General features: G+C 40.2%; 1 protein-coding gene across 1 annotated transcript; it reads left to right on the forward strand.

The window, feature by feature from the left end:
* The first annotated feature begins 15,907 nt into the window (after window positions 1-15,907).
* LOC134215655 (uncharacterized) lies at window positions 15,908-16,653 on the forward strand. The gene is made up of 2 exons (XM_062694793.1): window positions 15,908-16,112; window positions 16,246-16,653. Exons 1-2 carry the CDS (start codon window positions 16,086-16,088, stop codon window positions 16,543-16,545), a joined length of 327 nt encoding a protein of 108 aa, XP_062550777.1. The 5' UTR covers window positions 15,908-16,085; the 3' UTR covers window positions 16,546-16,653.
* The last annotated feature ends 806 nt before the right edge of the window (window positions 16,654-17,459 follow it).

Consider the following 17,459-nt stretch of genomic DNA (forward strand, 5'->3'; position numbering starts at 1 on the left):
GTCGACACTTCATTTGATTTTCATGTTCCGTCTCGAGACGTCCTTCTTCCCTATTATGCCCATCCAACATTTCTTTACCGAAATGTGTGCGTGTGAGATTGTAAACACCGTACAGCTTCGATTTCCACCGGGCAGTCCTCGACCGACTTGGGAGGAAATTGCAATTTTCTTGAAGCACCTAGATACTGATGTCCTATTAATGAAGTCGGCGTATAGAACGGGGATGGATCAATCACTTTTCGTGAAGTTCTAAAATTCGGAAGCAAAAGCGGAAGCATTGCGAAAAAAATGCAGCCCAAAGAAGTTTAAATACTAAGATGTAAAGTCGGTGGAGGTATGTATGCATGTTGCAGAAACAAATGTTCATTATACGTACGTGTTTTCGATTAGCCACCGAAGCGATGTGCTTCAGTAAAGGTGTGCGCCAAAGTCCTCTATGTCTGTAGTAGTCGAAAAAATAACGTAAACATTGCCACCCACAGTGGGTGGGCGGAATGAAACGTCACGTCTGTTATAAAAATTGTACTGAGTATACCAGACGTGACGTCACATTCGGCCACTCGGCCATCTTCGACAACCCAGCTGAAAGTTTCTCTCTCAAAAGAGTGAATTTTCGTTAAACAAATACTACTTTGGGGTTTGGCCCACACCTGTAGTAAAATACATCGCTGATGAGCAGACCCAGGATGCACTGGAACGGATAAGTCACCGGGAATTCGGAATCTAGTGAAGATAAACTTAGCACACGCGGAATACTTTACGGAAAAATAGATTTTATTCTGGAGCAACTAAGAACAATGTACACGCTTTTAGCGATCGGTTTGTGGATAGAGTTAACGTCAAAAAATAGGGCTGTCCCCAGCTCTTGGTTATCGGTAGGGGTGGACGATGCAAGTATAACTTACCAAAATGGCGTAACCATTGTATTACCACACTCCTCCTCAATGTTTCGTCCTTTTCCCGCTATTCCCTGATCCCGAGAATCTGTCGGAATCGTTCTAGCATCTGATGTCCTAGTGGTTTGGTTAACGCATCCGCGGCCATCGAATCTGTTGGGCAGTACACTAAAGCTACTTCCCCCGTGTTGCACAGCTCTTCAACGAATCTTTCCCGTGTGTCAATGTGCTTTGACCTGCGGCTGGCACGTTCAGTGGTTACAAACGAAATGCAACCCTGGTTGTCCTCGCGTAGCGTGGTTGGTTTCTCTTGCTCTTCATCGAAGTCCCTTAGAAGCTTCCTCAGCCATAAAGGTTCCCCCAAACACACGCGATGCAACAGTCGCGACGCGATTCTATCTCTTGGCGACAGCGATTCTGTCGCCATTGGTATGGAAGCGTAAATAGAACATTGCCGGCAGCGACCGAACGATAGAATCGCGGCGACTAGTTGTCGCCGTCGCGGCGATGAAATCGCTTAGGTCTGGGGAAGCCTTAATGCCTCTTGACAAGCTTCGCTCAGCGCCCATATACTCAGCCTCCATGGAGGAAAGCGTGACGCACGATTGTCGTCGACTGGCCCAAAAGATTGCTCCGTCTCCGAACATGAAGACGAATCCAGAAGTAGATCGCCTTGTCTCGATGTCATCTGCCCAGTCTGAATCGGTGTAACTAGATAGTGTTTCATCTTTGCCTCCACCAAGACGAAGGTAGTAATTGCGTGTCAACTTCAAATACCGAAGTACACGCTTTGCTGCCGTCTAGTCACGTTCACTCGGTTTTGCGAACTTTCGACCAAGAATCGCTGCACTGATCGCCAAATCTGGTCGCACACTTACAGCTAAATATAAGATCCCACCTATCAAACTTCGGTACAGCAAATCCTTCGGTCGTATCAGGGGTCTTCAAGAACCCTGGATCCATCAGAGTGGTAGCTGGTTTCGCTTGATCCATTCCAAACTTGGCAATCAATTGGTCGATGTAAACTGGCAGACGCAACTTGAACCCATCACTATCTCGGAGCACCTCCATGCCCAAGAAATGGCGTACCATCCCAAGATTGGTTAGTTCGAATTCATTCTTTAAGCTTTCGATGATACACTGGATCTCCTTGTCGTTCGTTGATGCTACAAGCTTATCGTCCACATAGACGAGAATGAATTCTTTCAGCTTAATTACTTTTACTTTCTTCACAAATAAGCACTGATCTGCGTTAGATGCACGGAATCCAAGTTTTGTCAATACCTTTTGTAGCTTCCGGTTCCAACAGCGTGCGGCTTGTCGTAGGCCATATATACTACGTTTGAGATGGCATACTAACTCCTCCTGCCCCTGCACTTCGCAACCAGGTGGTTGACGCATGTAAAGATCCTCGTCCAGTTCACCGTTGAGATAAGCGGTCTTTACATCCACATGCCGCACAACCATGTTCTGCTTCACCGCTGCTGCAAAGAACGTACGAAGTGTTGCTTGATGTGTAACCAGCGAACACTTCGTTAAAATCCACTCCAAACTTGTGTGTCATTTGTGTCGTTGTGTCATTTCGCCGGTATGACATTAGTTCATCGTTCATTGCCTCTCTCCACTCACGCTTCTGTTTCGCTTCACTTATGTCCGTCGGTTCTTCGACCGCACACGCGGCAATGCCCACAGAGAAGTCCAACACAAAATCATCCAAATGTTTGGGAATTGCACCACGATTCTTACGAGAAGACTGACGAACTGGGGTTTGCACTCTTTCTTCGGAATTGTTACTGAACGAATCGTATCGACTATCTTCGTCACTTTTTGCCTCTTCTCCTGGCTTTTAACTGGCTTGACTTTTAACAGGTCTTCGCCATCACCTGCCTCAGCTTCTTCGATCACTGGATGCTCTTCGTGTTCTTCTTTACACTCCTTCCCAGCAGATCCGCGTTTTTCACGATTTGAAACAGCAACGGGAATCTCAAAGGAAGATGATCCATTACCCAACTCAACGAATCGAGCATCTCGACTGACGATGACGCGGTCCGTATCACGATCCAGGAAACGATATCCCCTGTGTTCCATGGAATACCCGACAAAGACTAGTTTTCGAGCTTTGTCCATCTTGCTGCGCTTGTTTTCCGGAATGTGCACGAAAGCTTCTGCACCGAACACCCGCAAGTGGCTGAGATCTGGCTTACGCCCCCACCACAATTTGAAGGGTGTCTTCTTGATCGTCCTTGATGGAAGTCGATTCTGTAGGTACGTTGCTGTGAGTACTGCTTCACCCCAGTACCGTTTTTCCAGATTTGCATCGATTAGCATGCAGGTCGCCATTTCAGTAATCGACCGGTTCTTCCGCTCAACCACACCATTGGACTGCGGAGAATATGCGGTGGTGTATTGCGGCTTTATTCCTTCCTACTTGTTAAACCGCCTCAGCTCGGCGTTATCAAATTCGCCCCCACCATCAGACCTGATTACGCACGAATTTCGTCCTGTCAGAGTTTCGGCCCACCGAACATAATCTTTGATATTATTGGCCGCTTCGGATTTTGCCTTAAGAAGGTATGTTACGGTAAACCAGCTATAGTCATCAATAATATGCAAGACATAGCGGCTACCACTTGGGGTCTCATTCTTCATCGGCCCACACAGGTCCGTGTGAACGATATCGAGGATTCGAGTCGACTTACGTTCAATAACCGAAGGAAAGGGGGCTCTAGAAGACTTCCCCTCCATGCAACACTCGCATACTATATTTAAGCCACAATTGCTTACCTTGATTCCGGTTGCAAGCTCCTCCTTCAGCAAACGCTCAGCAGCCGCCCATTCTCGGTGGCCCAACCGTCGATGCCACTGGTGCTGGCAGTTCTCCAGGTGCCCAGCTGTTGCCTTCATGGATGAATGGCCAAGACGTACCCGATACAATCCGCCGGCGTGAACTCCTGTCGCCACGACGGTCCCCTTTTCATCACAAATTTTGCACAAATCTTCTTCGAACAGCACTTTCAGGTTCTTCGCTGCTAAGCGCTCTACGGAAATTAAACTCGTTGCGAGTCCCGGCACATATTTAACTTCGGACATTGTGATCTTCACACTTTCACCGTTATCATCGACACCGCACCCTTCACCACAAATATGGGTTTTCTCACCATTTGCCATAGTAATCCAACCTCCAGTGAATTCTTGCAGCTTATCGAAGAACGACTTGTCACCGGTCATGTGTGCACTCGCACCACCGTCGATGACCCAAGCTGCGGATGCAGTTTTATTTCCCAATGTAAAAGCAACCTCTCTTCCGCCACCTTGGGCAGTCTTCGACTTCGCTACTTCCTTCTTGGAACTCTCCACCTTCTGCGACGCAGCTAACTTTCTGCAGTTCCGGCGTAAGTGGCCCGGCATTTTGCAGAAATGGCAAATTCTCGTTTCCTTTCTTCCATCCTTACCTACGGATGACCGCATCCCCTTCTCTGACTTCACAGAGGAACCTTCTCTCTCCAAACGCTGGAGGTACTCATCCATGAGTTTAGATTTTACCACCTCCATGAAGATATCGTCATCTGAGCGACTATCTAACGCGGATACGATGCCATCATATGACGGCGGTAAACTTCGCAACAGCATGCAAATCTTTGTATCCTTATCGAGTTCTGTGCCGGCGGCATCAAGCCGATCAAACAACTCTTATATATCACTCAAATGCCTTTCGAGATCACCACGTTCCGCGAGATTAACCGAGCACAACTTCTTAAGAAGGGAAACGCGCACTGATCGACTCGTCTTCTGATGATACGCTTTTAAGGTGATTATAGAATGAATCCCGTAATGAATTTCAAATTCACCTCACGTTTATCTACATACATTTCCAAAAGCCCAAATCTGGCGTAATAGTTTTCGTATAGTTCCGAAACTCAAATTATGATATGAGCATAACTAAGCAAACGATCTACCATTATTTCAGCCCCATACGCGTTATGTATCTTTCATCTCGTGCTCTTGAAAAAAATATTGGAAAAGCACGTGGTTTACAAAATGACCGATTTCTGGCTTCATTGTATACTCACCTTAACGAAAGGTACACGTCGCGAGCAAAAACACTGTTCTTCACCAGCGGGAGCTGGCTATCCTCTAACAATAGCACTATGGTGGCTTTAGCCTTACGGTCATCTTTCTTCTTTTGGTCGTCTTGATCTTCTTCATCAGACACGTCTTCTTCTACCACGTACCATAAATCTTCCCGACAAAGCAGCATTTCTACGCGCGATTTCCAGGTCTGCCAATTTTGGCCGTTTAACTTTTGGACCGAAAACCTGGAATCGACCATTTTCCGCTACTTTCCACTAGTCGGCACGAACGCGAACAATAAAAAAATGTTTTCAACGGATGTTGACGCACTAGTCTCTCAGACTTTCTTACACCCGATCGGTGCTAATCGACAACGAGAAATAAAAATACTCCGTGCACACCAATACACACGTCCGGAAGACCTTCGCGAATTTTCTTCCACTCTTCGCACACGCGGCGGAATACCAAAATGGCCGGCTCGAGCAGCCAAAACTTTTCGCTATCAAACTCCGCGGCGACCAGACCACTGGGCTCATAACCTGATGAGCAGACCCAGAATGCAGTGGAACGGATAAGTCACCGGGAATTCGGACTCTAGTGGAGATAAACTTAGCACACGTGGAATACTTTACGGAAAAATAGATTTTATTCTGGAGCAACTAACAACAATGTACACGCTTTTATTTAGCTATCGGTTTGTGAATAGAGTTAACGTCCAAAAAAATAGGGCTGTCCCCAGCTCTTGGTTATCGGTAGGGGTGGACGATGCAAGTATAACTTACCAAAAGGGCGTAACCATTGTATTCCCACAATCGCCACCGAAGCTGAGTGATGAATCTTTATAATTGGCGCTGATAAATACGGAACCGGAACGCGTGGTTTGTGAACGATTTGCACCGAAATCTCATTTCTTGTTAATGTGTTTGTTATTGCCCAAAGAGTCTAGTCGTCCAGAATTATAAATATATCGACATAGCGAGAGTGAGTGGTCAAAATATGTGCAGAACAAATTGAGATAAAGAGATATCGTGATAAAAAGATTATCGAGAAGGAGAAATTCAAAAAGTATCTGGATTAAGGACGAACTTTTCGGAATCCAATTTATTCCACCTCGCGTTTTCAAGGGCACCACTTTCAATAATAAAGCAACGAGAAAATCCGAAATGCAAAGATGACAGCTATTTATTGTTTTATTTTGATCGATTATCGGAATGTTTAAGGTACAGTGGGGTAAGTGAAAAAAATGCAAGTATTTCACTGATGAACCACAAAATTCATCAATTTCACTTCACAATCATACAAGGTCATTCAAATCAATGCGTTGAATAAGTTAAACATGAAATAATGAATTATTTCAACGTGCGAAAGTGAAAGTTATTAAACTACCAAGTATATCTTTTGCACAAGTTGTTTTGCATGTCAATAAATACAAATATTTTTATTATGTTGGGTTCCATAACACATTCAATTAATGCATAGATAAGTTGATTTTCTCTATAGTTTTGAATTCCAGCCACAAAAATTAGGATATGAACATTAAGAATTTTGAAAAAAATATTTTATTGCTTTGCCTGTTTTTTACCACGGGTGGGGCAAGTGAAAATTTTCCGGCACTGAATGCATTTCTCTATTTTTTTAATCAAAAATAATTTCTATTAAGCGTATATGAACAAATAATACCAATTCAAACTCATTCGAAGGCTTTTGGTTATTAGAGTGATACGTGGTAATACAAAATCAATAAACGGAAGTGCAAAGCGTGTCAGTGTATTAAATAATCTATGTTCGATAAATAATTCGTAAAAAATGGTATTTATAGAGCTTAAATACAGGCATCAATACAATTTCAAATATATCAACAGCTATGATTTATTTTGTCGAAATTTAGAAGATTTAGCCATTTGTTAATATGGACTCTTCTACTGAAAACCTAAGTGGATTGTTAATGAATCCCAACACTGATGATTCCTGACTTGATGAATATTTCAAAGATATTTTTTCTGTATACACTAAAAAAACAATCGCCAAGGCTTATTATCTTACTATAAATCTGAAATAGAAAGTAATTTTAGACACAAATGTTAGATTTCAAAAAGTTCAAGTAAAGAAAACTAAAAAAACATTATTGGAGGCACTGCAGTGCATTCCAGTGACTTTCATGAAGTATCAAAAAGCATCACAACAGATCACAGTTATACTCTATTCAGTATAATAATCGTTTGCATGAAAAATATGAGCAGAAAATGTGATCTTATATTGAAAAATTCTCCTTTGAAATGATTTTTTCACTTACCCCACAAGTGGGGCAAGTGAAAAATTCAAACAAATTTTTTGGTTTTCCAAATATTTTGTATCCTTAAAGTATTTTTCAAACATCTTGTTCGTAGGCTTATAAAGATTGGATAAATGATTCGTTATGTCATAAATATGATCAATTTCAATATTATGTTCAGCTTTTATGACTCGATGAACATGAACTATACGATTTCCTTTACCCACTTGCCCCACTGTACCTTACTCTATTTCTTTTAGTTACTTTTCAATCAGAGATCTCGCGCTTAGTTTCATAGGGGTGTAACTGCATAGATCGATTTATCTTCGTCGTTTTTTTATTTTTATTATTGTACCAAATTTCGCTAGTTTGTCGATGATTTAATGGTTTGGTGTGATAAAGGATGATTGTATCTTGCACCAGAATCAATAATCACGGTTGTAGGTTTTGAAACAATTGAGTTATTAACAAAATATAAAATCGATTAAGAGAAATCGATCAATACGGTTACACCCCTATGAAACTAAGCGCGAGAGATGGATTTAGCATCCCCCAGAACTTCATTTTTGCATACTCATTCATATGCACGCCGCCGGTCAACCGTTTATAATATTTACAAGTCAATTCCCAGCGGATCGGGTTTTCAAATGCAATTCGTTTCGTACCCTCCGGTATGGGTTTATTTCGCCATCAGCACTACATGAACGTGATCTTCAATAATGGTTTCATACTCATTCACGGCTGGTTTTGATATCCCACAATAAAATGCTGCCGGACAATGCATGGGTCAACAATGATCACCGCTCAAGAGGACCTGTAGCTGGTCGACTGACAATCTTCTGTTGGTAGACTTTGCTTTGGGCAAGTGTCAACTAAAAGTGTGCCATTAATGCCATGGGTTTATCCCATGCACGGTGGTTGTAAATTGACAAATTGACAGTACGGTAGCATTGCAATAACATACACCCAAAAAACAAATCTGACAATTATTGTATAAAATCTGGACATATACAAATCTGTAAGCTTTTTATACAAATATTGTATTAAAATAATACAAATCTGTATTATTTTAATACAATATTTGTATAAAAAGCTTACAGAATTGTATATGCCCAATTATTATACAGTTTCTGTAAGGTTCTTATGCAGAACTGTATTAAAATCTGCCATCCCCTGGTTGGAGGCAGAGCATTAGTGATTAATCATAGATTTAATCATGATTAATGAATAATGGGTTATTTAATAATTATTCATTAATCATAATCATACAAAAAATACGATTCAATCATTAATCATAGATTTTTGCATTTAATCATTAATCGCTAATCATATTCATGATTGTTTTGAGTTTATTCATTAATCATCAATTTTAATCATTGCATACATCGCTTTTATTCATTAATCTTTAATCATAATCATACAATATTTAATCATAATCATTAATATTTCAAAGGTAAAAAAACATATTTTGGTCGAACGGTTACTTGATTATTGATCACTATGCAAATAATTTAATTTGATTATTCATAATCATTAATCATTAATCATATCGATCGGTAATCATTAATCATACACATATTGTGTCAAAATTTAATCACGATCGATAATCATTAATCATACTTCAAATGTTTTATTCATTAATCATAATCGTTAGTCATTGTCAAAAATAAATTTAATCATTAATCATAATCATTATTCATTGTCAAAAATGAATAAATCATTAATCATAATCTTTAATCATAGAGTTGAATGATTTAATCATAACAAATTTAATCATACATTGGAAGCTTTATTCATTAACGCTCTGGTTGGAGGCTTCATGTTATACATTTCATAAAAAATCTACAAAGGAGTGTGGGGGAGACCGGTGCTGATTGGCCGAGATTTGCTTTCGGTAAATCTGTATTCATTCTGGATAGACTTCTCATAACACCGGTTTTCACTGACATAAATATACGAGTCTTGGGCACATTTTTATTGATGATCAATAATGGCATAGATTGACACGAGTGGTACGATTTTCACGAAGTCCATCCAGATACTTGGCTTCACCGACGACATAGATATTTTGGTACGTATCTTTGAGAAGATGGAAAGCTAAGAGGATCGGACTGGTCATCAACAAGTCGAAGACGAAGTACATGATAGGAAGAGGCTCAAGAGATGTCAATGTGAGCCACCAACCTCGAGTTTGCATCGGTGGTGACGAAATCGAGGTGGTAGAAGATGCGCGTACTTAGGCTCACTGTTGACTGCCGAAATTGATACCAGCAGAGAAATTCGGAGACGCATAGTGGCTGGAAATCGTACGTACTTCGGGCTCGAATAGAGTTCGTCGCCGTACCAAACTGACTATCAACAAAACGCTTATTAGACCGGTAGTCCTCTATGGACACGAGACCTGAACGATGCTCTTGGAGGAACAACGCGCACTTGGGTCACTAATCGACTAAAACCAAACCGTAGGGGGGTTCCGTAGCGTAGTTGGCTACACGTATATACCAGATCAACCAAGACTTATGCAATGTTATCATCATCGGCATACACCCAATCTGGTCCAAAAGGCACATGCACATCATGTAAACCCATTTTTTTGGATACGAGATGTTCAAGGTACTCCACAACGCTCTCAAGTTCAACCCAAAGTATCTACCGGATCAACCAAGGCTTCTTGCAATTTCCTCAACATCGATATGTACCCAACCTGATTCCATAAGCAAATGCGCACCATGCACAGATATAAATTTCATCCATTGAATTCAAAAATATTCATTCACATATTTATTTTTAAAATAAAATGTAAATGGTACTCGATCCCTCAACCTCCTACTCCTACCCTCAACCTCCTACTGAGGGTTCGAGTACCTCCAAGACACGTGGATTCTTTTTCGCAAATTTCATATCAATTTGTCCATTTCGAAACATGTGCTGTGCGTATGCACAGCCAAGATATTTAACAAAAAAAAATGGTTTTCATACGGCCGAGTTGCCGAATAATAGGCCTATGCAATTAATTAAATTCCTGTTTGTTTTATGCGTGCACTAGTGGATAGCCCCTCGCTCGCTCTTGCAAAGGTAAACAAGAACTTCAGTTTGGGTCAGTGAAATTGGAAGCAAGTTTTTGCTTGCTTCCAAATTGCTGATGAGGATGTTTTTCAGGTACAAAAAGATAAGTAAATAAAATATGAACGTAACCAATAGTGGAATCTGGTAGTGGTAACCAGAATATGAATATTGTAAGAATTAATAGGAAAACATTTTAGCGGTCGAACCAAAACAATAATACCGCGGTGCATCGAAATCCGTACACCTTAGCACTTAATTTTATTAAAAATGAATCAAATTTAAATAGAACATGTATTATTAATACATGTGCCCCAGGGCCTCTATTTTCCATGTGCTCCACTGTATTGCATTGACAACAACGAAAAATGCAATAAAATCTTATATTCATAAAAATGAATTTCTGTCTGTCTGAACCTTATAGACTCCGAAACTACTGAACCGATAGGCATGAAAATTTGTTACACAGGTTTTTGGGGCCGGGGAAGTTTTTTAAGATGGCTCGAGACCCCTCCCCTTTGGAAAGAGGGGCTCCCATGCAAATGAAACAGAAATTTCTGCATAACTCGAAAACTAATCAGAGAATAAATTAATTTTAGGCGGAACGAAGTTCGTTGGGTCTGCTAGTGATTAATAAAATTACAATATTCTGATTCGGAATCCGTCCACCGTAAGCAGTACTCCACAATTGCTCTTCAAAGTACTTGGACATATGTAGTTTCTCAAACAAATAATTTTTTTTTTCATACATTCCTGGACCAAACATGTTTTTTTTTCGTATTTTTTGCCAGAATACGTATTTTTGGACGAGGATTCAGAATATATAAAAATCTCATTTTGGCCAGAAATGATACATATGCAGTTTCTCCAACAAACGGTATAATTATAACCGGCACGCAACAAAATGGCGGCTGAAACATTGCGTTTTCTGCACACTTAAAAAATACCTTGTAATTTTATGTTGAATAACATGCACATAAAAGGAGCGGCCTATTTGTCATAAAATTATGTCTGATTGTGAAATTACATGTGAAGCAAAATAAAAAAAAAAAATACACGCCATAACGTAAAAGCCAGCTACTAGGATCGCATAGCTCTTACGTCATGGCGTGCGATTTTTTTTAGTTTTGTTGCTACGTAATAAGAAGGAAGAATGAAGAAGGAAGAAGGAAGAAAGAAGAAGGAAGAAGGAAGAAAGAAGAAGGAAGAATGAATAGGGAAGAAGGAAGAAGGGTGAAAGAAGAAAGAAGAAGGCAGAAGAAATAAGGAAAAAAGAAGAAGAAAGAGTAAGAAGGAAGAAGGAAGAAGGAATAAGGAGGATGGAAGAAGGAAGAAGAAAGAAAGAAGAATGAAGAAAGAAGAAGGAAGAAGAAAAAGGAAGAAGGGAGAAGGAAAAAAGAAGAAGAAAGCAAGAAGAAGGAAAATTGAAGAAGGAATTAGAAAGAAGGAAGAAGGAGGAAGGAAAAGGAAGAAGGAATATAAAAAAGAAGGAAGAAAGAAGAAGGAAGAAAAAAGGAGGAAGGAAAAAGGAAAAAGGAAGAAGGAAGATGGAAGAATGAAGAAGGAAGAAGGAACAAAAACGCAGGAAGAAAATATAAGAAAGAAAGAAAGAAGGAGGGTGAAAGAAGAGGAAGAAAGAAGAAGGAAGAAAGAAGAAGAAGGGATAAGAAATAAGAAAAAACGAAGAAGAAAGAAGGAAGAACGAAGAAAGAAGAAGGAATAAGGAATGAAGAAAAAGGATGAATGAAGAAGGAAGTAGAAAGTAGGAAGAAGGAAGAAGAAAGAAAAAGGAAGAAAAATGAAGAAGGAAGAAGGAAGAAGGGAGAACAAAGAAGGAAGAAGGAAGAAGGAAAAAGAAAGAAGGGAGAAGGAAGAAGGAAGAAATAAGAAGAAGATAGAGGATATAAAAAATAAATAAAGAAGAAAGAAGGAAGAAGTAAAAATGAAGAAGGAAGAAGGAGGAATGCAGAACGAAGAAGGAAGAAAGAAGAAGGAAGTAGGAACAAGGACCACTCGAAACCTTAGGTAAAATTTGTTTAATTATTCGTCTAAACAGCATTCGGCCAAACGGCATTCGGCCAAATAGTGTTCTACCAAATGGCCTGACGCCATGCCAAGGGTGTTCATTGCATTATTTTCCGATTGCTCTACCGCAACCATTGCAAATAGAACTGGAGACTGTTTTCAGACTAGTGAACTACATCAAATCTGAAGCAACAAACGTCTGTTCAACGAACTCTACAAAGAAATAAATGAAGATCACGAAGGCCTTCTTTTCAACACTGAGCAAAATGTAATATTTTGAACTTAGGGATGATAATAAAATTTTCCTATGAAGTCAGTATAAAAATGATTTTCTTGATAATTTCAACGGAGAAAGATGGTAGAAAAGTCTCGCTTACCTATCAGACATCTTACCTATCAGACATTTTCAATTTACTTGAATCTAAAATCTTGAAATCTAACTTGAATCTGATAAAGCGATAAAGCGAAAAGCGTACTTGTGAAGGAACTTTTTGTTACTTGGGTTTTGATCATTGAATTTGTATCTACAGGACAGGAAAATCAATCTGATTCAGTTCAGAAACAATTTGAACCTGTTTCTATCATGTACTTTCATGTACTTCGTCTTCGACGAGTTGATGACTAGTCCAAATCAGTTAGCTTCACCGAGACCAGGAAATCCACAATCATTAATTTCTCGGTTAACCTCAACTTTTACAGCATTTTAAATACCCCCTGAATTTTCTTTGATTTTTGTGAATTTTTTCGTGGGGTTTCTTCATGGACGCTGAAGGTCTTAAATGACCAAAACCATACCGGGTAAAAAAACCTGGGTGTAGCGGAGAAAATGAATAGAAATCAATGTTAATCAACTTTAATCAGTTAAGTTAAATCAACTTCGAACCTGAAATCTTGGAACAACAATATTTTTGTTAACATTTTAGGTCGAAAGTATAGAACAACATCCATCAACCGGTCCAATATGTCAGGTCGCATGCCAATTGACAGAACGACGAAACATATTAGTCGAAAATAACATGGTGACTAATTTCAGGTCGCATCGAACTTGATGACGGGGCTTACTAAACGTTCAGACAAAGAATCAAACGATTTGGTAGCCCAGGCAATTTTCCTGGACCCTTTATTTCAAAAACATAATTTTGGGGAATATAAAAAAAACATGCTAGGATCTAATGGATCTAATGCGAATAATCATAAAATCGTCAAATGAAGCAAATGTCATCCATCCACTTCTAGTAAATCATCACATTTGATGAAAGCATACGCTGTACCAGATCATGTTATCAGCCATCCCAGTAAAATAGATTCCATCTAACTGAGTCTTCTCTAAGGCTGGACAAAAGGTATTCTGACTTTATTCGAAACGAGTGACTCAAAAAATGATCGTCAACGAGAATAAGGTATAATTTCTTGTAACAATGTTATTATTTTAAATAAATAAATAATTTATTTATTACTAGGCCGGAGTGGCCTGTACTGCACATCAAAGTCTTCTCCATTCAGTTCGGTCCATGGCACGCAGTCGGCGGAGGGTCCGCAAATCGTTCTCCACCTGATCCATCCACCTTGCCCGCTATGCACCTTACCTTCTTGTTCCCGTCGGATCGTTGTCGAGAACCATTTTCACCGGATTACTGTCCGACACTCTGGCTACGTGCCCGCCCCACCGCATTCTTCCGATTTTCGCGGTGTGATTACATTGACCTCTCATGAGCCTCTTCCTATCATGTACTTCGTCTTCGACGTGTTGATGACTAGTCCAATCCGTTTAACTTCACTTTTCTGTCTGATGTAGGCTTCCTCCATCCTCTCAAAGTTACGTGCCGTGATATCAATGTCGTCGGCGAAACCAAATAACTGGACGGATTTCGTGAAAATCGTACCACTCGTGTCAATCCGTGCCCTTCATATTACTCCCTCCAAAGCGATGTTGAATAGCAGACACGAGAGACCATCACATTTAACCCTCTACGCGTTTCGAAGGGACTCGAGAATGCCCCTGAAACTCGTACTACGCACATCACCCGATCCATCGTCGCCTTGATCAATCGTATCAGTTTATCCAGAAATCCGTTTTCGTGCGTTAGCTGCCATAACTGCTCCCGATCGATTGTATCATATGCGGCTTTGAAGTCGATAAATAGATGATGTTTGGGCACGTTGTATTCGAGGAATTTCTGCAATACCTGACGTATGGCGAATACCCGGTCTGTGGTAGAGCGTTCACCCATAAATCCCGCCTGGTACTGCCCCACGAACTCTCTTGCAATTGGTGTTAGTCGGCGGCATAAAATTTGGGAGAGTACCTTGTAGGCGGCGTTCAGCAATGTGACTGCGCGGTAGTTGCTACAATCCAGCTTATCGCCTTTTTTGTAGATGGGACACACGACACCTTCCATCCACTCCTGCGGCAGAACCTCATCCTCCCAAACCTTGGGAATCACTCAGTGCAGCGCTCTAGTCATTGCCTCACCACCGTGTTTAAACAGCTTTCCTGGTAGTTGGTCAACTCCAGGGGCTTTGTTGTTTTTCAGCCGACCGATCTCCTCCTGGATTTCCTGGAGATTCGGAGCCGAAAGTCGCATGTCCTGCGCGCGTGCTCCTAGGTTCAATACCATACCGCCACCGTTGTCTGCCATATCGCCATTCAGGTGCTCTTCGTAGTGCTGCCGCCACCTTTGGATCACCTCACGTTCGTTTGTAAGAAGGTTCCCGTTAAATAAATAAATAGCACGATTTTTGTAATTTTATGTTTGACATATTTAATATCTCTTTTCGAATGAAGTAGGCAGATTAACGGGTAATATTAGCTCGGTCATTTTGTTGAGCGGAATGGTTTCATACTCTTAGGTTTAGAGAATAAAAAGTGAAACCAACCTGAAGAATCAACCGTCTAAGACGAGATAAGTACTCTCCATTTAATTCCACTACGTTTTATCTTACGCAAATACGTATTTCGACCTCAACTGTGAGGTCATCTTCAGTGTCTTGTACTTGACTCGATTCGACGAAATACGTATCTGCGTAAGATAAAACGTAGTGGAATTAAATGGAGAGTACTTACCTCGTCTTAGACGGTTGAATACATTCCACTAAAAAGAGCTTAAAATATGTTTTCTGATGAATCAATTATTTCAGCCTAGTACAGCTCGACCATCGTTGGAATGATAATCGTACGCCTCTTCTGTTGTACATATTAGTATGTTATAATTGACATTTTTTTTATAAAGAACTATTTAAGGAGATTAACTTGAATACCTTGAGTTAAAAGCATTTGTTTTGAACGATCCTTTTATGTATTACCTGGTATAAACTAATTCATCAAAATAGTTCAACGGTCAATATCTCACCTTTTCGCAGCATGTCGTTTATCCGGATCCTTTTCCAGCCACAACCACTGTGCATCATCTGGGTGAACACCCGAACCGCAGTGTGGGGCTTCACCAAGTTGGTGCAATCATCAACGCCCTGCTGATGCTGCCAACATAAACAGTCCCAGTACCCAATACAGCACCTTCTGATAATAGGTTTCGAATACGCAAGTTGTGGTGAATGGCAGTTTTAAAGCCATCGTCGGCAGAGATGTTACTTCTGTGGGGTGCCTTTTTCAACCGCAGGCTACAACTTCAGCAACTGCGATATAAAAGCGAATAAATGATATTTTTGTCCGGCCATTTAGATCTTTCCATCATTCGAAACGGTCGCGAGTCTGTCGCGTGGCGGATGGAACGTGAGAGTGTACGACCATCATCGAGCAAATGAGACAACTGACGAGTGCCGCAGCGGTAAGTTGAAGGTCGAACGGCCATGCAAAGCCCCTAACTTTTGTCGATCAACGATTGATTTGCTTAATTGGTTAATTGAAGTGTCGTGTAATCTTGTTGCGTTTTTTTCCTGTCCTAATCCGGTTTCATATAGGTGCTACTGCTGGCGGTGGTAACTTTGGGTCAAGGCCACAGCGGAGTGCCTCGAACGTATAATATTGAGACGGAGGAAGCTCGATATGGAAAGTATGAGCGAGTACTTCTCGGACTAAAATCTTCCGAAGGGTTAAACCTTGATAGTAAGGTCCTGGACAAAATACGAGCCGTAATTTTCGAAGAGGAAGCAGCTAGACCGATGAAACACGGTGAGCGGCTTGTGGCCGTTCACTTGGGAAAACCGAAACAGTCACGAGAGGTTGCGCAATTACAGTATAAAAATAGGATCCGATATTAGGATTGGTCGTGAAAATCAGTACAAAAGCTATGTATTCTATAACCAAAATATAATTTAGACTGATAGCTGAGATGATTAATTTACAATAAATGGAATAATAACAAATAATTTGTTTCAACAGATTTGTTTAATCCGAAACATATTTATGAGGGACGTTATGAAGCATAATCTTGATTGGCTAACGGTAGAGACAACTGCAGTACTGGTATTGAATAAACTCAACTAAATAGAGGTCTAAAATGTAGCTCATTAACCTACTGAACATTTTTAATGGAAAATGTTACCGTACATGCTATTAACAATTACAGCAGGCCTGCCTAACCTTTTCAAGCCACGGGCCAAATTTCAGAATTAACATCTTCTGGTGGGCCAAACACTATTCGGCAATTTTTTAAATATATTTTCAAAATTTTCAAACATTGAGCTTTTTTTTCATTTTTACAGAATGGCAAAAACCACGATTGAGATGGATTCAAAAATACATTTTTCAACGTAACAGGTCTTTTGGTTGCAAATTCAATGGGAAACACGGAATTGTTGCCTACTCTCGAATAATCATCGTATATTGGTTTCGCAATCTGTGACCAAAATTCGCAGGACATGATTCGAAATTTATTACTGCTTTTATTCCTAAAATGTGCTGAGATGAGAGATGTTTTCTTTTTGAAATTTAGATTTGAGCTCGTCGTTGTTTTGGAAGTCGATAATCTTCATTTGAAACATTTCGGATACGATATATAATTCCCATCATAAAACGATGATGAGAAAATGGATAATACGTAACTGTGTCCTACAAAATCAACAAGATGAAGGAAATGTACCAGTTTTCAGCCACAAGCTGTACAAAAATGTTTCACACCAATTTCGTTTCAAAAGCTTTAATATTGGATAATAAAAGTTCGACGTGTTGATCC

The sequence above is a fragment of the Armigeres subalbatus genome, chromosome 2 (genome assembly GCF_024139115.2).
Source record: "Armigeres subalbatus isolate Guangzhou_Male chromosome 2, GZ_Asu_2, whole genome shotgun sequence".
Classification (NCBI taxonomy): Eukaryota; Metazoa; Arthropoda; class Insecta; order Diptera; family Culicidae; genus Armigeres; species Armigeres subalbatus.

Coding starts and splice junctions, on each gene's coding strand:
- LOC134215655 (XM_062694793.1), top strand. CDS start 16,086: ATGAGACAACTGACGAGTGCCGCAGCG. Junction 16,113..16,245: donor AACTGACGAGTGCCGCAGCG/GTAAGTTGAAGG, acceptor GGTTTCATATAG/GTGCTACTGCTGGCGGTGGT.